At 38.7% G+C, this 25,156-nt stretch overlaps 1 protein-coding gene across 1 annotated transcript in view; it reads left to right on the forward strand.

Annotated features, from left to right (window-relative positions):
* Positions 1 to 2,596: 2,596 nt before the first annotated feature.
* ARID2 (AT-rich interaction domain 2) overlaps positions 2,597 to 25,156 on the forward strand; it is a 180,215-nt gene continuing 157,655 nt past the window's right edge. The window contains exons 1-3 of the mRNA XM_043447439.1: positions 2,597 to 2,737; positions 2,852 to 2,945; positions 4,020 to 4,117. Of these exons, the coding sequence (XP_043303374.1) occupies positions 2,646 to 2,737; positions 2,852 to 2,945; positions 4,020 to 4,117 (284 nt within the window). The 5' untranslated portion in view covers positions 2,597 to 2,645. The remainder of the gene's footprint in view (positions 2,738 to 2,851; positions 2,946 to 4,019; positions 4,118 to 25,156) is intronic.

Here is a 25,156-nt window from a genome sequence, read left to right on the forward strand (position 1 = left end):
GAGACCGCGGTCAGCTCCCGGGAGCGTGGAAGAGCAACCAAAGCCAAAAGACGCCGCGGCAAGTTCCCGGAGCAGTCAGCTGCAGCTTTCCCTTCTCTCTTCAGTTACAAGTCCCCCGGCAGCTTCGGGCGCTTCCTTAGAGAAAATGAAAAAAGTGAAAAAGCGTGGAGGTGCTAGAAGTCGCTGCCATTTTCCGTCGAAGCAGATCCTCTCCGCTCCATCCCTTAAGCAGGATTTCCAAACTCAGATGCATCCTTAGCGGAGGTATTCCATGTTGACAGATCTCTCGCCTCCCACAAAATGGGGCCGAGGAGGCGGCCGCTGTCTCCTCTATGGGCGCCGCCATTTTGTGAGGCGGCGGCGCGGCGGCAGGAGCCCCGGGTGTGTGTAATGGTTGAATAGAATGACCCCCTCTAGGGAATCCCCGGCGCTGACAGTTACGTAAGGGGCTGTGCGCAAGTGCGGCGTTTAGGGAATCCGCACAGCTCGGGACTCGCAGCTCTGCGGCCCATATCTCCACCACCCCTAAGAGGACCGGTGGGGGAAGGGACGGATGACCTGGTCTCCCTTCTGCCCCGCCCCCCCTCGCCTCCAGCCAGGGCTTCGCTTCTCCACTCGCCCAGCCTCGTCTCCGCCCCTCACTGGCTTCCGAGACACTTACTGGCCCTTGGGTGTCAGGAACTTCCTAGCCATAGCCTTATTCCAACCCCATTTAAGAGGCAAACTTTACTTGAGAAATAATCCGTTTCCTAGAGTGAGCACCGGAAGCGTGGCCGGACTATATTACATAATTCTTTTCACTACCAAATAAATGTTCTCATTGAAATCGCTACCTGAAATAACCCATCCAACCCTTTACTAGCCTGTGACCTTGGGTGTCGGTGACTTTGCCCGTAGTGGCCATCGCGGAAATGGGACTAATGCTTCACAATTCTTGAAGCTTAATTAACATTTGCAGCAAACGGCTGACCCCAACACCCCTTGTAGTTACAAACTTATGGTAGTATTTGTTGAGATGTTACGTCTCCCAATTGAACCGCCTCTTTTTATGAGCTTCAAAAATATTTTAAACCGGGATCGCATTTAAGACATTTGAGAGAAAGCAAAAACATAAGATTTTATTCAATATTTGTTTTAAGCACACTATAAGATACCTTAATATAAAAATATAAATGTTAATTATCGTCCAAGTTCAAAAGATTGCTTCCCAATCAGTTTAATTACTGTTTGCATAACTGCACAGAATAATCTAGTTTGAGAAATGAAACCAACAAAAATCAAGATGAATTAAGAGCATGATTCCATTGCCACAGAACTAGGACAGATAGTTCACATTGTATTTAATTTACAGTTTGCTAAAGTTAGTTTGTGGGTAATTCATGGAAAATGTGCTAACCAGCCCCCCCCCCCCCCAAATACTATCACCACAAGGCTCAGAAAAGCCGATTCTTTTAGACCTTAATAAAAAAGAAAAGGTGACAGGTTGACTTTATTCCGATCAGTGAATGAAGCTAGCGTGAGGAGCTTCCCCTCTGGGCTTCCTTTCCCTCCACACCAGTTCTGTCGGGCGGGCGGGGACTCCAAGGCGGCCCTTCCAACTGCCGGGCCGGGGACGCGAACATCGCCTCCACCCCTAACCCTGGAACAACCGGTAGTGGCCGTTTCCCCGCGCCTCCCCCCTTTCCGCCGGCTTTGTGTGCGTGTGAAATGTGCGGCACATTGCAGATGAACCCTAAGCCCGGCGAGCCGAGTCTATTGTTCCCCGCGAGGAGCTGCCGGGGCGGTGTGGAGTCAGGCGCAGTGCCGCGGCCGGCCCTCGGGGGTCGCTGTGCGGCTCTGGCTGCCCGGCCGTGGCGGCGACGCTGGAGGCGGCAGAGAGGGAGGCTGGCGGGGAGGGAAGCGGGCGGGCGGCGCGCAGCGGCTCGGCTGCCGCCGGTGCCTTCTGCCCGGGGACGCCCCGGCCGCGAGGCCGCGCGTGAATGTGTGCGAGGGCCCCGCGGAGCTGCGGCCGGAATACACGCTGTCACCCCGCTTTCCACAAACCACCACACAGACCTCCCCCTCCCCACCCCCAGCCCCGCCTGCCCCAGCCCCGCCGCCGCCGCCGCCGCGGCCGCCGAAACTCCCGGGCCTCCGGCCACCCCGGCCCCTCACCGTCGGCTCGCCTTTCCCCTCGCCCGCTCGCGCGCCCCCGGCAGCAGCACCATGTTGAATCGCGTCCCCGGGCCGAGCCGCCTGAGCCGGCGGCGCTGAGAGGCGGGCGAGAGCCGGGCCGCGGGAGGGAGGGAAGGAAGGGGTGGGGGCCGCGCTCGCCCCGCGGCTTCGCGCGGATCCGGCAGTCGCCTGCCCCTCTAGTTTCGCTCCGATTTCTTTAAACTTTTTTAGAAATTCCCCTCCCTCCTTCCCTCCTCTCCCCCTGGCCTCCTGCTCCCTCCTTCCCCTCCTCCTCCTCCTCCTCCCCCTCCCTCCCTCCCTCCCTGCGCCGCCGCCGCCGCCGCCGCCGCCGCCGCCACCGCCGGCCCATGACTGAGCCCCGCCGCCGCCGGCCGAGGAATGGGCTCCGGGCTCTGGTAGGAAGCGCTGGGAGCGGGGGGCGCTTTTAAAACACCGATCTGGGTTTTTTTAAAACCTCCTTTGAAAAAATAATGGCAAACTCGACGGGGAAGGCGCCTCCGGACGAGCGGAGAAAGGGACTCGCTTTCCTGGACGAGCTGCGGCAGTTCCACCACAGCAGAGGGTGAGAGCAGAACCGGGGGGGCAGCGCCGGGGCGAGCCGGGGCGAACGGGGCTCTCCCGCTCGGGCCGCCGCGGGGTCCCGGCTGACAAGTGCGGGGCTTTCTCTCTCCCGCAGGTCGCCTTTTAAAAAAATCCCTGCGGTGGGTGGGAAGGAGCTGGATCTTCACGGTCTCTACACCAGAGTCACTACTTTAGGCGGATTCGCGAAGGTGAGTGGAAGTTTTAATTTGTATTTCCCTCTCGCTGGCCTCCTCCAAAAAGTCTCCTTTGACCCCGGAGTGGGCGCTCGGGGCCGGGGGGGTGGCCTGCGGGGGCCAGAGGCGTTCTTTTCGCTCCCAGCCGGTGGCACGGAGGCGGACGGCGGCGGGGCTGTTTTTGGCCTGGTGGCTCGCGTGCGCGCGGCGGGCGCGGGGCTCGGCGGGCGGGCGGCCCGGCGCCGGCTCGCGCCCTGCCCGGTGCCCGGCCGGCCCGGCGGGGTCTGAGCGCCGCGGCGGGGAGTGCGGGCGTGCGGGGCGCCCGCCCGAGCCCCGCGCCCGCCCCGCGCCCGCCCGCCCGCTCGCTCGCGAGTCAGCTCTGCCGCCGCTGCCGCTCTAGCACAGGCGGAGACACAGAGACACACAGACTCTGAGAGCAGTTTTCGTGCAACTCAAAATTAGCGCGGGCAGGTTTAACATCGATAATCGGCTGCGAAATGATCCCGGCAGCCGGGGGCACAGCCTCGGCCCCGTCGCCCTCGGTTTATACAGCTAACAAAAGAAACCAGGACCTGTCTCCAAATAGCCATCTTAGGCTTCAAGGCTAGGCAGAAGCTGTAGGCCTCAAAGAAGGGCCTATGGAGATGGATAGATCTGGGAGAGGGATCGGAATCGGCCCCGGCCCCGGCCCCCCCAGAACCTGCGGACGTCGCTGTCCGGAACAGTATTGATCCTTTTGAACTTTTTTTTTTTTTTTTAAAGTGTAAACGGACCGCGTTGAGATTTAAAAGGGGGCGACAGAGGGACTTGCGATTGGTTATTGTCCGGGCTTCAAAAACAAAACAAACCCACCAACACCCCCCCTTCCGCCCCCCAAAACAAAACAAGTGCTATTAAATACTGGGCTCTCGGGTGAAAACACAGTGATTCAAGCAGCCCTTGCTTAGCTACTCTTACGGATCGAGCCGAATCACCCACCGATTCCTGAGGGATCTGCAGATCTCTGTAGAATGGGTATTTATTTCAGAGTTAGGTTAGAGTTTTCTTGGATTGTGCACTTTCAGACAAGTGTGGCTGTGTTTTTAACAGGTTTCTGAGAAGAATCAGTGGGGAGAAATTGTGGAAGAGTTCAACTTTCCCAGAAGTTGTTCTAACGCTGCCTTTGCTTTAAAACAGTATTACTTGCGGTGAGTAGTAGTGACTCTTCCAACAGTGTTGGGAAATAAGGGACTTATGGGGAGATTTGTTTTACAAAAAGAAAAAAGAAAAGCCCCAAGCAAGAAACAAACCTTGCACATCAGTTTCTAAACTTCTGCTAATTTCAGTCTGAGAAACGTTAAATATCCACAAGGGAGGTTCTAGGAAGGTGAAAGTTTTCCTCACTTATTTTAGGATTGTTTACATTTTTCATACAGAATCATTACAGGTGACACCCCACCCCCCATCTTGATAAACATTCTTTTGTGACATTGTTATTGATTGTTTGATATCCACAGAGGGGCAGAAAGGTGATGCTTAGTAAAAGAGTCAAGATAGTTAATGAAACTTTGTATCCCTTGGGAAATTTTTTCTTTGTTTTGGAAACTCCTTTGCCTTTTTAAATTCTGACTTGAAGATTTTGTTAAAAAATGAAACCTCTATGTGGAACCGTGTTAGTGAGTAGATTTTCAGTAGAATGTTTCTGCATAGCATAGCATGTTGGTGCCTTAAGTGTCCAGGATTGTTTTTTTAGAAGAAATTCTTATGTTTTTTGAAATTTTTGACTGACTGAAAAACATTTAAAAGGATTGTTATCTATTTAGGAAAATTAGGGATGCTACAAAATGGAATACTATAATTGGGAGTTTCTTTCATTCTCCCCCTTTTTTGACTATTTGACAAAGTACATTTCTTATTTAGTTGGCATGCACTACAGTTTAGATAATATATTTTGTGATTCAGCATTAATTTTTCTGAGTTTTTCTCCTAGGAATACTTTCATATTGTAATGTATTATGAGGTCGTCGTTTATTTTTCATATTTAGTTATCCAGAGGTTCTTTAGTTGTGTTTGTGATTTAACACTAAAATAATGCTCTTCATTTTTTTTTGTTTCTTAATAATGATGTTATAAGATGGCCTTTTTTAGGTAGTGTGGCTACTGTGTAATTTGAGTTTGGCATTTATCATTGCTCCAAATGCAGTATCCAAATGTGGATATACTGTGTTATGTTCAGCATTCTAGAATAGGAAATGCAGTAATTGCACAGGTGTGCTTTCTATTGGCTATCTCAGATTGACTTCAGGCTTGAAGCTGAAGAGTTCACAGAACTTTGTGAGTAGTTACTGAGCTGCACAGATGTCTAGAAAATATTAAATATGGTTAGTTATCTCTTGTGATTGTGTGATGGCATGTGTCAGAGTGCTTTTTAAAATAAAGGATTGAAACAAAAAGCAAAGTAAAACTAAATTAACCTCCAAAGCTGTTGGATTTTGTAATGTGGTGAGAAGTAGAGAATTTTTCATTTGTGGTGATAATTATTTTTTCAGTTACAATACCGAGGAGTACTGTTAATACATGTCCTGATTTTCTGATAATAAGTTTGAATCATTTGGGTTTTAGACCGTTTAAAATACATGTTTTAAAGTTATATCTAATACCTATTGGATGATTTATTGATTTCAGTATCCAGAAGGTACTGTATGATATATATGTTTCATGGGATGTGTGTTTTTCTGAAGAACTCCCCGTTTATTACAAGTTGCATAAATACTGTTTTTGAAGTTGTGATTTCTATCTTTGGATCATATCATCCATTGATTATACTTATAGGTACTATTTTTAACCATATAGTTTCCAGATTGTTTGGAACTCTTTATATTGTTCTCAGATCAATTTGAGTTTTATGCTCTCATTAGAAGCTACGTTTTGAACTATGTCCTTAGCTAAACTTGTTTTTCCTCCATATGTCACTCTCCAGGTTTGTTTTTGTAGGGTTGTAGCTAGGCTACTAGGAAAAAAGTTGAAGCATTTGTTTTGGAAAATAAAACCATGTGAAGATTTGCATGGCTTGTAAAGAAATACAAAAGAAATATGCTGGTCACAAACTGGGTACTACCAACCTTGGAAGATTTTTTTCCATAGTGGTGTAATATTGCTCAGTTAGAGGACATGTATTATGCTGGGTTTTACACCTTCCTCTGAAAAATCTTAACTGGCAGACAGGATGCCAAGCTTTCACAGTAATTTAGTTACTTAACCATAAGAGTGCCTCTTCATAGTAAGAAACAGTAATCAAGTGACTTTGTAAGTTCCCTCTTTGATATATTGAATATCATGGTTTCTGATGAGTAGATAATGCAATGTGTTTTATAAATCACAGGTGGACCAATTTTTTAAAAAATATGAACGGCTGTTTCATTTGACTTCTGTAAGATTGTCATTCCATGTGTTCTCATTTACTCTGCAAGTTTAATATTTGCTGACATTCTTCTGTAGTTTCATTATTAATTAGATGGGTAGTTGTCAGCCTGGTATTTTATGATGTAGTTTCATGATTCTACATTTAAATAAAGAAGAGCAAGCTAATATGCTGGTGTGTGTGCACATAGATATGATGTGTGTGTGTGTATATATATGTATATGCATATATGTATGTGTATATATATATATACACCCTAACATTTTTGTGTTCATTTTGATGCATAGACATTAAATATAGAGACTTGAGTTTAATTGTCTGTCTAAAGTTAGCTTGATTGTATCTGACATTATTCAGTTGTAGATTGTTTACAAAAATTTCTCACAGTCTAAAATTAAAAATGCAATTGACTGTTTTAACATTGGCATTTAAAAGTCTGGCTATTGCTCATCTATGGTGTCTATATATTTTGTTTTCACTTAGGTCCTTTCTTGGCATGTACATCTCAGTATATCCCACAGATATTTATTATTGGACTATCTTTATAAGTTTAAAAAGATAAGATACAACTTCCTACATATTATAGATGAAGAAGTTAAAGTACAGTAGAAAAGTCTAAATGGCTTTAGAGGCATTTGTTAATTCAAAAAAATAGTTGTATTCTTGACATGTGTTCAGTAATATTTAATCAGTCAATTATGAATTCCCTTTTCTAGTCACAAGTGATTTTAAGAAATTAAAATATAATTGGAAATTACTTATGGTTAAATTTATGCCTGAGTGTATTTATACTCAATGTGTTCTTTATTTATTCAGTTAATTTTATATTTTTGTTCTGTTTTGGTGCTAATATTGGGAGACAGTTTACAGCTCTTTTTGTTTAGAATTTAAAGCCTTGATGTGAATACTTAGGTAAATATTTCAGATATTTTAGTTGAACAATTTTGTTTTAGCTTACTTATGCCAAAAGTACAGCTATAGTCAAGATTAACTTGATGTTTCTAACACTTGACTTTTTGAAAAAGAGGTAGAATATCTTGGACTTAAAAAAATTTGTTGTACAAAACTGTATATTGCTGGTTTTCTTACAACTGTTTTACATGTACCTACCTTTGGAATAGTCAGAAACTTAACTGTAGAGTTTCCAGTTTTACTGTGAATTTATTCTTCTTTTCCCCCTTGGTGGATGAAGCCTTCCCTTAAATTATAGCAATGAACGTCTACATTTATCAGGTAAATAGAATAAATACACTTGTGTGTTGAGTAGTTAGTATCTACATGTAGATCACTTTTTTTTTACGAGAAAGCCTTTTATGAATCACTTGACAAATGAAAGAATTTCAAAATTTTAATAAGTAAATTAATAAACTGAGTTTATGTATCAATAGAATTGATAAATGGCGATTTGCTCTCCTTATTTAAGGAATGAAAGTAATATGGTGACTGGAAGAAAAACTGTATCTAAATAAATTATTTACATATGCATTTAAAAATTAATTTTATAAACTCTATCCTTTGTTCATTTTGAACAATCCTGATTTTGATATCATCTGATATTCTGTTACATTTTGGAGGGTGTATAAACTTGTTGAAAGGAGAAGTAGAAAGTAGAAAAAGTTGAAAGACTGATCAGACCTCAGCTAGGCTGGTGGTGTGTCTTAGAAACCATGTTGTGAACAACTTAAATTTGCCCTCAAGTAGAAATAAATCTAACTCTTTCCAGGGTGGATAGTTTCACTGAGGATGCAAACTAAGAACTGTAACTCCCAGAAATGTTTGTATGTTTTTTTGTATTTAAATTTTCTGCCTTAGCCGTTAAGTAAAAATGTCTGTTTCTAAAGAGAATCAATTTTTTATAATCCCACCTCATCTCTGTTGTGGATTCAGTGTTTTCGTAGTTGGTTGCGTGTGAAATCCACTGTAACTTTGATAGAGAAGTACCTCACTTCTAGAATATTTTATAATCTGAAATGGAATTATATTGGAAGTTGGAAAAGGAAGGAAAAACATTTTAATTCACTGGAATTTAAATGCATTGGTCAGTGAGTAAGTACTCAATATATGTTTTTAGGTAAAGTATTTAGAGTTGTTATTATTTGTGGGGAGACTGCTTATTGGGCATTTTCTTGAGTGGTATAGTCCCTACTGAAGTTGATTAGTAAAAATAAGGTTTGCTTGAATTGGGACATAAGGTGTTGTGGTGGGGGGTTCTCTCTCTATTTCCTTGATCTGCCACCACCATCCTCACCACACTCTTGGGTATTTAGTTAGAGTGGAGATTCCTAATTTATGCTGTATGAAACAGTTGTTCCCCTGAAATGTCTTTGAAAAGCGAAATGAATATGAGCATTATAACAATGCTAAATTTGTGTTACTTTATTGAGGGACTTCATAGAGGCTTTATTTGGTTACTGTGCATTGTGGATCTTAGACAATTTGGAGAAACACTGTTACCTCCCTCCCGCCACCTGTAGTAAATGGTGGTTCCCAAACATCACCACTCATCGCAGGGGAATGTTTGAGGAACACCTGCTAAGTTCTGTGGAGCACAGTTTGGGAGACCCTGAGCTAGAATAAATGAGAGTTAAGGAAGAAAAATTTTAAGTGTGGAAAATGAGAAATAATTATGTGTATTTATATAGGCATATATAAATACAGATTTAAATGATTTTTATGGAGCTATTAAGTTGTTTACCTTTATCAATGGCTGTGCAAAATTATATTGTTAACACTTAAATAGTTGTTCCAATAGGGGACATTAAAATTATCTTGTGTTCATTGCCAAGGAGAGAAAGGTAACTGAATCATTGGTCACATTGTTTTGTGGTATAGTAATTATTTTTATTGAAATGTAATAGTCATGCTAAAGTCTGTATATGCTTCAGTTTTACCATTTTAAAAACAGAAGTCATAATTATGAATTTTGATTTCAGGGAAAGCTGTTTAGAAGTAGCTTTTGGTTTAAGGACCCAGCTTCCTGGAGATAAAAATAGAGATGTTAGAACTAAAGATCGTCATCAAATATTTTATGGTTTGAAATTGTAATTGTAATTTTTATGGAAAGCAAAAGTATTGGCTTTAAAATAAATGTAAATAACATGACTAGTTCAGTTATCCATAGTAGAGCCCAGTAAGTAGGCAGGTTGATTCTTTTTAGTCAGAAGTACACAAAAATGTATATATATTGATTGATGCTCATATTGATTACCTATCATAAAGTTTATTAATGGATTCTCTTAGTAAATTAAACTTTTGAGGGACCTGAAATAAACAGATGGTTCAGAGCAAATTGTCACTCTCAGTGTCTTTCAAATTTTGTGAATTTTATTAGTGCATTTTCAAAGAACTTTGTTATTGAAATGGAGTCTTAACATATATTTTTTTGGTTTCAAACATTAAAGAATATCACTTGTGCTTGGATACTTCCTGAGTATTCATTATGCTATGAATTCAAAGTTAATTCAGTTCTTCATTGTATATACTCCTTGTGACTAGGTACATTGCAAAGATCTATTACTGGAACTGAAATCTCTTAGTGATATCTAGGAGTAGATGCTGCATTATGAATTATTGCCACCAAATGCTATATTCATACTTCAATTAATATCTAAGTCAGTGTTTGCAGTTCTATCCCATCTTCCTGCAAGAGAATTTTATGGTGGGGCTAAATCTCTTGTTTTGGCTCTTTTATCTCATTAGTCTCTTGATGGTTCCCTTTTCCTTTTCCTGTCATGCCATTGGTTTATTGAAATAATGGGGTCAGTTGTCCTTTGTTGTTGCTGTTGTTTAATTCCTAAGTCGTGTCCAACTCTATGCAACCCCACAAAAGTAGCCCACCAGGCTCCTCTGTCCATGGGACTTCCCAGGCAAGAATACCAGAGTGGATTGCCGTTTTCTTCTCCAGGGGATCTTTCTTTAGAATGCCCTAAATTCTGGATTTGGTTGACTGCTTCCTTCTAGTGTCAGTTAACCTGTTCCTCTATCCCCTGAATTTATTTCCTAGAAACTATTAACATTAGATCTAAATGTTGAAAAACTTCAAGTTTAGTATTTTAGGCATTCTTGAATAGGTTATGTGTGTGTTTAGTCCCTCAGTTGTGTCCGACTCTCGGGACCCCGTAGACTGTAGCCCTCCAGGCTCCTCTGTCCGCGGGATTCTCCAGGCAGGAGCGCTGGGCTGGCTGCCGTTTCTTTCTCATTCTTTAACGGGTGGTGTGCTGTGCTTTCATCACATTGTGAGGCGTGTGATGTTCAGTTGTCCTGTTTTAGTGGTGTTAAGATTGATCAGGGTTTTAAGTATTAATGATCTAAATAAAACCTTGTATTTTTTAAAAGTATGCCCCAGGTGATTCTTAAGCACACTGAAGTTTGAGAGCAGCTGATCTAAGTATTGTAATTAAACCGATTTAGTTGCTGAGATAACTGGGTTAACTTGGCGTCCACATGTTGGCCAGGGCTGCAGCCAGAACAAAACCTCTAGGTGACACCTGGTCTAGGGGCACCTGCTCCAGCTGCACCTGTCATCTCTAAGCAGAGCCTGGATGCACCCTATTTTGTTTCTGGGCTCTAGAGAAGGTAACCCAAGGGCTCCACTTCAGTTGAGGGAGGAATAAAGGATAAATGAACTACCAATTTGAACCTATCCTAAATGTATTTGTATAGTAATTTGGATTTTAAAAAATTAGTTAAAAATAAAATTTTCTTAATATCTAGTTTTTTTTAAAACAGTAGGACTTTTGTAATATTCTCCCCAGATGGAATGTCATTTATTTTATTGAATTTAGTGAATGCTTTTTCCTCTTTGTGAGGATTTTGTTGGTCTATGCCAATATGCTTAGGGGAGTTAACTTATATCATATAAATTCCTTTAAAAATAACAATACTAGCAATAGCTTATTTTGTTTCATGCACTTAATCTTCATTTTTCAAACCATTTTCATATGTGAGGTTTTAGTTTTATCATTTCAAATTTCAGAAGTAATTGCTATTATTTAATCTCATAAAAAAAATAACACTTAGAAAAGAATTTCTTTACACCACTCAAACTCTTTTCTTCTGGAGCATATGGGCTATTTAAAAAAAAAATGGCTGTAGGTTATATCCAGCTTTCAATCTTAAGCGTCAGCCATAACTGCCACTCAGTAAGGTTTATTTTATGTATTTCAAACTGCACTTTCTCCCCTTACGTTTCCATTCCCTTCTCTGGCTGTAGACTTACTTAACATTTTACAAAGCATTGTCTTAGACATAACCCTACATCATTCATAGTTGTTAAATATCTTTGAGTATATTCCATGACCTAGGAATGTTTACCTTTTGTTTCTTTTAATAAATGACTTTTTTCATTACCATATAAAGGGACCAAACCAAAACGTTGCTTTTTATGAAGCAGGATTTGAAAAAAGTTATGTAAGAATCTTTTGTTTGAATATATACCTTATTGTGATACGTGGCAAGTTATCTTTAATTCTGTTCTTTGTTTCTGAGTTCTTAACTATTGTACTTGGTAAATTCTTACTTTTAGTGTCCAATGATCAGTTGCTCTGCACAGAGATGATGTTAATTGTATAGTTATACACATCTTTCATGGTGAGGTGTTTTCAGATGAAATTTGTTTTTGCCCCTCTCCTAGCCAATTGGTTATTTTAAATAAAATGTTAATATAAGTATTTTATGTTAATAAGTGGGAACATTATTCTGTTAAAATAGGACAAAAACGAGGCTGCAGTTTGGTCCCTAACCTGTAGTACTTTAGAAATGGGGCTGAATTTAAATGTGTCAGTAATAATGCCCAAGTTGATCACACTTTTCGTAATGGTTCATAGATCAAGTGAATTTTCAAAGTACTTGAGCTCAGATCAGACCACTAAGTATTTCATAAACAATATTTAGTACCTTAGCAGGCTGTACCTCCAAATGTACTCACAAGTAATAGGTCAAGAGTGCTTAAGTGATTTGGTATAATCTTTTTAGTTTACACCATTAAAAAGTCAAACTTCTGAATTTTTGAGTAGTTTTTCCAGGTAGCTCTACATTGCAATGTATTAATATAGTAATAAGAATCTGATTGAGAGAGAAATAATAAACCTATCATTTTCTTTTCTTCCCAAGTTTTCTTTTTTCAAAATTGTTAAATTTTTTTGCTGTCTATATGTACATTCTTTTTTGCACTTTATTTATATTCACCAATTGTTGTTTTGCCATATTTGCTTTGTAGTTTCCTTTTTATGTGTGATGTTGTATATGTATGTACACGTATTATTGTTGTTACTGTCATTTAATCATTTGCTGTCATTACAGTTACACTGACTTTCCTCCTAAATATAAGTGTATATTACTTAAGAAAAAAAAGTTATCTTGTATAATAATAGTGTGCACGCCTGCGTGTTTAGTCACTCAATTGTGTCCAACTCTTTGCAATCCTATGGACTGTGTAGCCTGCCGGCTCCTCTTTCTGTGGGATTCTCCAGGCAAGAATACTGGAGTGGGTTGCCATTTCCTTCTCCAGGGGATCTTCTTGACCCAGGCATCAACCTGTGTCTCCTGCATTGCAGGCGGATGCTTTACCCCTTGAGCCATCGGGGATACAGATAATATGACTATATTCATGTTAAGTTTTCTGAATTTGATTATTGTGATAATAGTATAATGATCAGTTTCAGAAAGCAATGTGAATATAGTCGTATTACTTGTATCAGATACAAGTCTTATTCAAATATTACCAGTTGTCCCAAAGATGTCTTTTATAGCAGTCATACCAACCCATCCCTAAACTAATCTTGTATCATATTTAGTTGTCACATCTTTAGTTCTCCAGTCTTCTGTGACATTACCATTTTTGAAGAGTAAAAGCCAACTGTACTATAAAATTTGGATTTTTCTGAGGTTTTTTTCAGGATTAGATTTAGGTTAAGCATTTTTGGCAAGAAGCATATGATGTTACTTTGTCCTATTATTGCTGATAATGGCTTTGGTTAAGGTGGTGTCCTCCTGGTTTCTCCACCGTAAAGTTTCCATTTTCTCTTTTGTAATCAGCCAGTAACCCTCGGAGATGTACTTTGAGACTGTAAATATCTTGCTTACCATCACACTTTGCCCAGTAGTTGAAATATCCACTGATGAATCTTGTCTGAATCAATTATGATGACTATATGACATTTATTGTCTAATTTTATCATTTCATCTACATTAGTTGGCAATCTATGATAAGGAAAATATTGTTTCTTGTTTATTAAATATTTATATTATACAGTGGGTTAAAGTCTGTTATATTTTGCTGCTGAAGTTTGACCAAGAGGAGCCCATTCAAGCTGCCTCCTTTGTATTTTTTAACAAGTTATTATTTCTTAGCTCTTTCTTGCATTCTGACGAAATAAGATATTCTAGAGTCAACTGTGTTTTGCTTTTCTTGCTCTGGCATCAGCTATTTCTTCTAGAAGTCCTGGTTCCTTTTGGTGTGGAATGGTATATAGAATCCAAGAATTGGGTGATAGATATGCTCATTGTTTTGGGGTTATCTTTTCTTCTAGGCCCTTTCAGAGGACAAAGTTAGAAAGTTTACTTATTTTAAATGTAAATATATGTATTGTGCAAATCATAAGGCTATACTGATATCTCTAATTAAGTCTGCACAAGTTTTCTCTTGCCTTCTTCCACTCTATGTATCTTCCTTCAACTGTCTTTAGAACACAAGTTTCCAACACCAGTGTATTTGTCTTGTTAGTTCTGTAACACAAAGAGAATAGTTTCAGAATCGTTATACCCATACAACTACAAACAACAAACCTGTGAAGTAGAGTTGCATTTCTTTTTATATTTGTTTGCGTTTCTTTTTATATTCAGTTAATAACTGTGTTAAAAAATTCACAGTGTTTGGATTCTTTTTTTTGGGGTATTGTTTTTCACTTAGAACTTTAAAGTTCATATTTTTTCCTTTTGTATTCAGCTTTCTGTTTTCCCCATTATTTGTTCCTTTAATTTTATTTATGAATATGTAAAATCCTTAATAAGATTATAAAATCAAAATTGAAGCAAAGATACACTTGGAGGTTACCCTCTACCTTATTTACTTCCCTACCACTTCTACCCCATTCTTGCGCATGCTCTGTTGGTAACCAACCAAACAGTTTCTGGTTGTCCTTCCTGGTTGTTTTTGTTTTATTTTATAAAAGTAAGGAGATACATACATGTACTTTTGGTTCCCCATTTTAAAATGAAGAATGCACACTACTTTTTATTTTGCTTTTTTTTTACTTAGTGTACCTTGACTGTTAGTAAATTCATAAAATTCCCCCCTTTTACAGCTGCATAGTATTCCACTGTGTGAATATATCTTACTTTATACATCCAGTCTCCTATATAATGACACTTAGATTGTTCCCAGTATTTTACAATAGCAAATAATGACATATGAATAATTTGCAAATCTAGTAGCCTATACAAAGCTATTTTCAAATTTTTGGAGATGTATCTATAGATTAAATTGCAAAAGCGAGGGTTGATGTCATAATCAAATAGTAAATTCATATGTATTGTATTAAGTACTGCCAAATTCCCAGCAGATTCTCTCCAGGTAGGAGAGAACTATTTTGCATTCCCATCAGCAGTATATGAGAATGCTTGTTTGCCATAGCTTTGCCATATGTTTGTCAAGCTTTTGAAGTTTTCCTGATCTGGGGATTTAAGAAATGGTATCTCACTATATTATAATTATTGTGACTTTATATAGCATGTTTTAATATTTAATAGTGCCATTCTCATCTCATAGTTCTTTTTTTTTTTAACAGGAGTTTTGTGGTTGTTGTTGTTGTTGTTTTAATATTAACTTTAGTGTTGACTTCGCTGATAGTTCAGTTGGTAAAGAATCCACCTGCAATACAGGAGACCCCAGTTGGATTCCTGAGTCGGGAAGATCTGCTGGAGAAAGGATAGGCTACCCACTCCAGTATTCTTGGGCTTTCCTTGTGGCTGAGCTGGTAAAGAATCCACCTGCAATACGAGAGACCTGGGTTCGATCCCTGGGTTGGGAAGATCCCCTGGAGAAGGGAAAGGCTACACACTCCAGTATTCTGGCTTGGAGAATTCCATGGATTGTATAGTCCATGGGGTTGCAAAGAGTCAGGCACAACTGAGGGACTTTCACTTTCACTTTTAGCGTTAATTTGTTCTAGTTTCAGTAAAAAGCTTTTTTTTTAAAAAATGGGGATCATATTAAATTAAAAACAATTACCTTAGGAGAATGGAAATGATGATATTGCATTTACCTATCCAGGAAAAATGGAAGTCTTCTGTTCAGATCCTTCTGTGTCATTCAGTTCAGTCAGTCAGTTCAGTCGCTCAGTCGTGTCCCAACTCTTTGCGACCCCATGAATCGCAGCACGCCAGGCCTCCCTGTCCATCACCAACTCCCAGAGTTTACTCAGACTCATGTCCATTGAGTCGGTGATGCCATCCAGCCATCTCATCCTCTGTCGTCCCCTTCTCCTCCTGCCCCCAATCCCTCCCAGCATCAGGGTCTTTTCCAATGAGTCAACTCTTCACATGAGGTGGCCAAAGTTTGTATCATTCAGGAGTTTATAAAATAGTTTTTATATATAAATAAATATATAAATATAAATAAATAGTTTTTTATAGGTTTTTGACATTTCTTAAATTTATTCTTAAGTTATATTATCATTTTTCTTGCTATTGTAAGTGTAGTTTTTCATTGTATCTTCTCAGTAGTTGCTGTTTATTTATATATGAAAGTTATTGTGTTTTTTTAATTGTAATCTGACACCTTACTAAATTTTGTCATTTGTATTAGTTATCATTGATTAAGAAAGTTTTTAGACATACTAATATGTCATCTGCAAGTAGGTATAGCTTTACTTTTTTTCTAAATTTTGTGCATTTAATAAGTTTTCTTTTGTCTAATTATATTGGCCACCTTTAAATAGTTGGGGAGACGAGGGCATCTTTTCCCTGTGTTGATACTGACCTTAGTTTTATGTTTCTATTATTTCCTCGTTGAATAAGACACTGCTTGATGTGTGTTCTTGATGCAGTCTTCTTTCTTTTGGCCACAAGGCATGTGAGATCTCCGACCACTGGACCACCAGGAAAGTCCCCTTGATGCAGTCTTAACTCTATATGTTCTGTTAACATATTAATAGTATTTCTATGCTTGTTTATTGAATGAACAATACTGTTAGACTTGAAAGTCAGATTTAGTGATATCCTTCATATGTTTGTCCACTAGTGTTTGACTTTTTAAAATCTGTAATAACAGATAATAACTGCTTGACAGGAACTAATTAATACTGATTATTAAAAATTTTGAACCTTATTTTGTGGCTTATGTTTGAATGTGAATAATTTCTCACATTCTAGCAGTTTAACAAATAAAAATCAGCTAAAATATTAAATGATAACTTTGGAGGAAAATTCTTTATCTATTTGTCCGTTTAAAACTCTTCACTATTTTATTCTTTGCTGGCCATTGCATGACTTTTTATACAAAAACAAGACAATAATTTTTTTTTATATTTTTAATTCATTGGTTGATTTTTATGTTATTAAGACTAGGATAAACTATGATTTGATAGTGGTTTGATTTTTTTTTTTTTTGATTTTTATATTCTCAACATAAGAAGTAATTGTCTTTATTTAAAAGTTATCTTTATAGGTTATCTACTGTGAGGAGATGAAAAGCAAATTCACACTTTAGTTACAACCTGAAATCTTAAGTGTTTCGGTCAATCCATTTAAATCCATTAAATCCATCATCACTAAATCAAATGTGTTATATTTTACATTGTATATTTTCTTCTCAGAGTTAGATACAATTTGGATATTAAAGTCCTGCTTTGGATATTAAAGTTCTGAGAGTTGCTTGGAGCTTTCCTCCTTTAACCCTGTTTATAAACTATGGGGATTAGTTTAAATAAGTCTGTGTATGTGTGTGCGTGCACACATACAGAACTGTTTTTTAGCTTCAAGCAAATTGCTTCGTAATTTCTTGGTCAGTTTTTATCATATCAGTTTTATAGATATTTACCTTGTACATTTAAGTTTTATACCTTAAAGGATCTAAGTTGAGGTAGACATTAAATATTATATGCAGATTTGCTTGAGGAGCCTAAAAACTTAGATTCCTAAAAATAGGAGCAAGAACTATGTACTTAACAACCATTGGCTATGACTACTGAATCTATCAATTCGTAACATCATTATTTTGAATTAAGGGAGAAGGAAATGGCAACCCACTCCAGTATTCTTGCCGAGAGAATCCCATGGACGGAGGAGCCTGGTGGGCTACAGTCCATGGGGTCGCAAAGAGTCGGACATGACTGAGTGACTTAACTAACTAACTAACTAACTAACTAAGAAGGTGGTCTAGCCCCAGGCTTTTTGGTAGGCTAGAAACAAGTATATTTTTCCTGGTGGGCCTGCATGAGAATAATTGACTTGTTTTACGTAACTATTGCTGAATGATGGGAGGGGGAATGTAGAGGCCAATTCAGAGCTGTCTTTACTACTTACTGTGATTTAAAAGGAATACCTGTAGAAGGTGTTGAGCTTTCTTTGTTACTACAAAACATGACCTTTACTTTAACTTTAAGATGATTTTACTGACTTATACCATCTGTGAGGCATAGGTATTAAATTGTTGGCTGGGGGTGCTGATAAATATGCACGTGATTTGTCATTTGTACCCTGCAGTCTTATCTCTTTCTCTTTCCTGTTCAGAGGATTATGTTTGTAAGAGAGGTGAGTATTACTGGAAAGCCCACAACAGAATAACAATCACTGGGAAAAGTCGCTTTTTCTCTAAGTGTTCCCTATTTTAAATGTTTTTCTTGGAAAAACTTAAATTAACATATTTGGTAAAGCTGGCCACTTTTTTTTTTTTCTTAAATAACCAGAAATACTAATTTAAAGTTTTCAGTCAGATACATTATTTTTTAGATGGAGACCTCTACTGGAAGTATGAAGCAATAGGTGATTTTTATTATACATTGTAAAATATCTAAACAAAGGAATGTATAGGGAGATTTATTTTAAAATCAGTCAAGGTAAAGTATCCTAGAGATCCTTTTGAAGAATCTTTCTGTGATACTTTAGATAATAATGTACTTTTGGTTTTATGACATCATCTTAAGTTTTTAAAAAGCAGGATTTTGTTTTTTCCTACCTGTTTATTGAATTTGGCTTGTGCCCAGCACTATACTAAATGTTTACAATAATTTATTTCTTCTTCATACCTCCCAATCACATAGATACTGTTACTATTATGCTGATGTTATAGAAGAGAAAATAGGACAAAAGAGTTTAAGAATCTTGTCCAAGGTCACACAGTAATTTTAGGAGTTAGTATTTGAACCTGGGCCATCTGGCTCTAAAAAGGGTGCTGTATTGTTTTCTCTGAAGTACACATTATTTCATCTTTATAAAAAAGTGTATGAAGACAAGCTCCTAAAGGGAATATGAAATGGTTGGGGTAGTTGTGGGATTGTGGCTTTTTACTTAAAATCTTTTAATGTATCTTTTTACAATAAGACATGTGCCATAGTACAGTTTATAGTAGAATTCATTTTTACAAATATTCATCCCACTGGGTTTTTACAACTGTACAAAATAGACATTTTCCTATTCTTATAGATGAGGGGAAAAGCCTTTATCGTTGCTAAAAGTAATCTTAAAGCTCCTGATTCAGTATTCATACTTTATAGTTGGGACTGAGTCAGATCCCCTGCCTTCGGGAGGTTCTTAGAAACTCAGGCAGGTATGGTGGGCCTCTTAGCAAATGGCAATCTAATTTGGGGAATTCTGAATGAATTGTGAAATTCTAAACGGAATTAGTAGTTTAGTATGCCATTGATGTGGCCCTAAGCATAACCTTTTCTTGTATGGTTTTATGAAACAAGCACCAGGAGTTAGTTCTAGTTGTAGAATATAAACTAGCATTGTGATTAATGTGGCATTTTGTACACTTTTATGTAGCACTTAATTTTTTTTTCTTAGATTAAATAGACAGTAATGTGTCTCCATCTCATTTTATAAGCTAAAATAGAATAGAATCCTGTGTAAGGAAAGAGTGGATAACAGAGTATTACTGATTTTGTTCATACTATTCATACTATCATGTGAAGATCCAAGGATTTTGCAAATAACTACTATTTCTGAAGAACTGGATACTGGAAATGTTGGAGGCACTTTGGGGGTCAGGCATGTTCATTATCATCATAATAGCTAACATTGATTGAACTTCACTCTTTTCCATGCATTTTGCTCAACCTTCATTATTCTAATCCTCAAAACCTCCTTATAAGATTGATACCAACATCATTATAGATGAGGGAACTAAGATTTAGAGAAGTTAAGTAACTTGCACAAGGTCACACAACTACAAACTGGTGGAGCTGGAATTTGATCCAGGTCTGCCACCAGAGATCAAACTTTTAACCAATACAGAATATTGCCCTTTACTGGTTCAGTGAAAAATGACTGATCATTTATCATCTCTCAGACACTATTGTATGCACTAGACATACATCAATAATGGAAACAGAAAAATATTTCCCCTTTGGAGCTATAGGAGACAGATAGTAAATAAGTAAAAGCAGCTATATTAGATAATAATAAGTGCAATTAAAAAAAGGCAGATAAAGGAGGTAGTTTATGGATGGGGAGAGTGTTACATCCTTAGATAGAGTGGACTGGGAAGTCTAAAAGGATGGTATTTGAATAAAGACCCAAGGAAGATGAAGGAGCAAACCAGGGGGCTATCTGGGATAAAAGTCAAAAGAGCAATGGGCATGCTTGGTGTGTTCAAAAAATGCAAGGAGGCCATTCTGGCTCGAGTTAGTAAAGAGGAGAGGAGTTGGAGATGATTAGATCATAGAGATGAGAGAAAGGTGGTGGAAGATCTTGTAGGGCCTTTGTAAAATCCTTGCCTTTTACTGAAGCCACTGGAGTATTTTGAGCAGTAAAATGCTATTACCTGGATCTCTCTGGGTGCTCTTTATATATGGATGAAGGGTGGGCGTCAAGGGCAGAAGCATGGACAGATGTTGTTGTTCAGTTGCTTGGTCGTGTCCAACTCTTTGCAACCCTATAGACTGCAGCACGCCAGGCTTTCCTGTCCTTTACCATCTTCTGGAACTTGCTCAAACTCACGTCCATTGAGTCAGTGATGCCATTCAACCATCTCATCCTCTATCATCCCCTTTTCCTCCTGCCTTCGGTCTTTCCCAGCATCAGGGTCTTTTCCAGTGAGTCTGCTGTTCACATCAGGTGGCCAAAGTATTGGAGTTTCAGCTTTAGCATCAGTCCTTCCAATCAATATTCAGGGTTGATTTCCTTTAGGTTTGACTGATTTGACCTCCTTGCAGACCAAGGGACTCTCAAGAGTCCTCTCCAACATCACAGCTCAGAAGCATCAATTCTTCAGCACCCAGCCTTCTTTATGGTCCAACTCTGACATCTAATCATGACTACTGGAAAAACTATAGCCTTGACTATACGGGCCTTTGTTAGCAAAGTAATGTCTCCAATTTTTAATATGCCTTCTAGGTTTGTCATAGCTTTTCTTCCAAGAGCAAGCATTTTTTAAATTCATGGCTGCAGTCAACATCTGCAGTGATTTTTGAGCCCAAGAAAATAAAGCCTGTCACTGTTGCCATTGTTTTCCCATCTATTAGCCATGAAATGATAGGAATGGATGCCATGTTAGAAGGCTAATAGTTGGTGAAAAATGAGGATTTGTACCAACGAGTTTCATAGCTCTTGAGGTGGTGATAAGTAGCTATATTTTGCATATCTAAAGTTTCAAATCTAAAATTTTAAGGCTTAAAGTAGCAGATACCTACTCAGATACTTATTCAGAACCTATCAGATGTCAAGTTTCATACTGTTTCAATTACAAACTTTATTTTTCTTAATTATCATAGTTTAGTAACACATGCTCATTGTACACAATCTAGAAAATAGGAGGGGAAAATAATGAGCACTATTAATATCATCTGAACTAGGCTTGTGGCTCATATAGTAAAGAATCTGCCTGCAATGCACAAGACTTGGGTTCGATCCCTGGGTCAGAAAGATCTCCTGTAGAAGGAAAAGGCAACCCACTCCAGTATCCTTGCCTGGAGAATTCCATGGACAGAGGATCCTCCTGGTGGGCTACAGTCCATGGGATCACAAAGAGTGGGGCAGGACTGTGCAACTAACTTTTCACTTTCATGGGCTTCCTGGTAGCTCAGCTGGTAAAGAATCTGTCTGCAGTGCAGGAAAACTCGGTTTGATTCCTGGGTCGGGAAGTTCCCCTAGAGAAGGAATAGGCTACCTACTCCAGGTTTCCCTGGTGCCTCACACAGTAAAGAATCCACCTGCAATGCGGAAGACCTGGATTTGATCTCTGGGTTGGGAAGATCCCCTGGAGGAGGGCATGGCAACCCATTCCAGTATATTTGCCTGGAGAATCCCCATGGACAGAGGTGCCTGGTGGGCTAAAGTCCACGGGGTCGCAAAGAGTCGGACATGACTGCGCGACTAAGCACAACACATGTTAATATCATATCTTAGCATATTTTCTCTTAGTCCTTTGTCATAAAGATTGAACCTAAAAATCTATCTACGGTGACTCTGTCTTTTCCTAGTAAAACATTAACTCCTTCAGAGCAAGAGCCGTGCTCTTTATTTCTCTATTTTGGGTATCTACCACAGTATCTGCTTTATAAGTTAAGTGCTGGGTACTGCTTCTTTTGTTTGAATTAACTGTGCTAATCAGTTGGGTGCCATATTCTTGCACATTCTTTGAGGAGATATTGTGTCTTTTTTCGTTTTGAGGTTTGGTGAATGAGCAGTTAGTATGTGTTGGTAGACTTAGTGTACTCTGTACTTCAGCCATACTTTTCTGTTTAGAGTTTTCTATAAGTTTTTCTCATTTTTCTGCCTTTGTATTTGCTCTTTTCTCTGCCTGGAACTCCTTTCCGTTTTTCTGTGCCTGACATACTCCTATCTGTCTTTGAAAATTTTTAACATAACTGTCACCTCTAAAAAACCTTTTGTTAACTTTTCAAACAGCTTAAGTGATCCTTCTTCATTCAGGGTCCCACTTCCCTCCCATTTATATCTCTTTTATAAACATTGCTATAATGACTTTTTCATGTCTGTCTCTGTATAGCACTGTTAGCCCAAGATGTAGGGACTTAGTTTTATGTATCGTTATAGCCCCATCAATACAGTGCATAGGCATTTATTGTGTGGCTAATGGGATCGATGAATGAATGCTGAAAAGGGTCACTGAAGTAAGAAAAGAAGGAAATCAGTTTAGTTTGAGGGTAGAGAGAAGCTTATGGAAGAGGCCTCTTTGAGCTTTGCTTCAAAAGACTAGTTGGAGGGGGGAAGATGGAAGACTTTTTAGTATGAGGAAAGTGGGAAATGAAGATGTGCAATATGTTTTAGTTTTGTAAATGAACCTTGCTACATCAGAGGGTTTGTGCATGTGATTGATGGAAGGTAAGATGGTGACCAAAGATTGGTACCACATTATGGGAGACCTGAAATCAGGGCAAGCTGTTTGACCTTTATTATTCTGTATATAGCAAGAATGTGAGATTTCTGTTGTTTTTTGTTATTGTTTTAGAAGACGAACAAATTCTTGATAAAAATGATGTTTGGGGATAATTAGTTTTACATTGGTATAGATGTGAATTAGGGGGAAGTAGTGGCGGGAATGACAGACACACCTGCCTGAGTGATCAGAAAATAGGATATTATTTTTATCGCGTATTCAGATAAAATATTTGAATTACTACTTCTGTATTTTGCACTTTTAAAATGGAAGTAAATTGACATAATTATATATTAGTTTCAGATGTATGATGTAAGTGATTCAATATTTGTATACATTGCAAAATGATCACCACAACAAGTTCAGTTAACATCGGTCATCATACATAGTTGATTTTTTAAATTTTATTTTATTTTTTAATTGAAGTAGAGTTGATTTTAAATGTTGATATATTAGTTTCAGATGTATGATGTAAGTGATTCAATATTTGTATACATTGCAAAATGATCACCACAACAAGTTCAGTTAACATCGGTCATCATACATAGTTGATTTTTTAAATTTTATTTTATTTTTTAATTGAAGTAGAGTTGATTTTAAATGTTGTGTTTCAGGTGATTAGTTATAATATATTATATATATATTATATATATATATAACTAATATATCTATTCTTTTTCAGATTCTTTTCCATTACAGGTTGTTACAAGATACTGAGTATAGTTCCCTATGCTATATAGTAGGTCATTGTTGTTTATTTATTTTGTATATAGTAGGGTATATCTCTTAATCCCAAACTCCTAATTTATCCCTCGCATACATAATTGATTTTTTTCCCCTTGTGATTAGAACTTTCAAGATGTACTCTGCCAGCTTCTTTCATTTGAATACAATACAAATTGCAATTTCATTTGCAATACAGTATTATTAACTATAGTCATTATGCTGTACATAACATCCCTATGACTTACTCATTTTATAACTGGTAATTTGTACTTTTTGACCCCCATCACCCAATTCCCACCCCAACTCCACCTTCAGGCAACCACCAATCTTTTGTCTGTGTCATTGAGGTTAGTACTATGCTAAGTGAAGTAAGTCAGACAGAAAAAGATAAATACCATATGATCTCAGTTATATGTGGAATCAATAAGCAAACAAAAAAAAACAGGGATTGCAAAGAGTTGGCCTCAACTTAGTGATTACATAGCCAACAGCCAGCATCATTAGTTTATAGCCATATAGCATTTTGGATTTTATATATTCAGTTTATCTTGTAGCTCTGTGCTGAAAGGAACTTTTTACAATTTCATCTCTACTTTCACTTTAAAAAAGTATTTGTTTTTGGCTCTGCTGAGTCTTTGTTGCTGTGTGCAGGCTTTCTCTAGTGGCTGCGAGCAGGGGCGCCCTGGCTGTGGTGGTGGGCTCCTTGGGCGGCCTCTCGTCGTGGAGCTCCAGGGCGCGGGCTGCGGCAGGTTCGGCCCGTAGGCTCAGCAGTTGTGGTGCACAGGCTTAGTTGCTCCGTGGCATATGGAAACTCCTAAACCAGGGATTGAACCCGTGTCGCCTGCCTTGGCAGACAAATTCTTCACCACTGGACCACCAGGGAAGTCCCACTTTTTTTTTTTTTTTTCTTAACAAGCTTTCGATCTCAGCACTTCTGCTCCAGTAACTTAGCAATCTTTTTTCCTTTCTGTTTTTCCAAAAACATGTGAAATAGGATCTAGTCGGGATAAGTGTTTATCTATATGCATGATGAAATCAGGCTGAACTGAAGACAGGTACATATCCATTTAGAGTTCTTTAGAATTTGTTTTCTAATATTGGGTATTCCTGGACATGCATTTGTATAACTAGTATATGTGGATTATTTTGGAAAAAGTGTTTGGGAGTAAGAAAAATGATCTAGTGGAATATGTGGGGTTTTGTTGTTACTTGGAATCTTATTTTGACACTAAACTGACTTGATTTGGTTTGAACATTTCTATATTTTCCCTACTTGTGAGTGATTTTTAAATAGTGATCACAAAGCTTGAAGTGAAGTGAAAAGTCGCTCAGTCGTGTCTGACTCTTTGCGACCCCATGAACTATACAGTTCATAGAATTCTCCGGGCCAGAATACTGGAGTGCGTAGCCTTTCCCTTCTCCAGGGGTTCTTCCCAACCCAGGGATCAAACCCAGGTCTCCTGCATTGCAGGTGGATTCTTTACCAGCTGAGCCACAAGGGAGGTCCAAGAATACTGGAGTGGGTAGTCTATCCCTTCTCCA

Source organism: Cervus canadensis, chromosome 25, assembly GCF_019320065.1.
Source record: "Cervus canadensis isolate Bull #8, Minnesota chromosome 25, ASM1932006v1, whole genome shotgun sequence".
Classification (NCBI taxonomy): domain Eukaryota; kingdom Metazoa; phylum Chordata; class Mammalia; order Artiodactyla; family Cervidae; genus Cervus; species Cervus canadensis.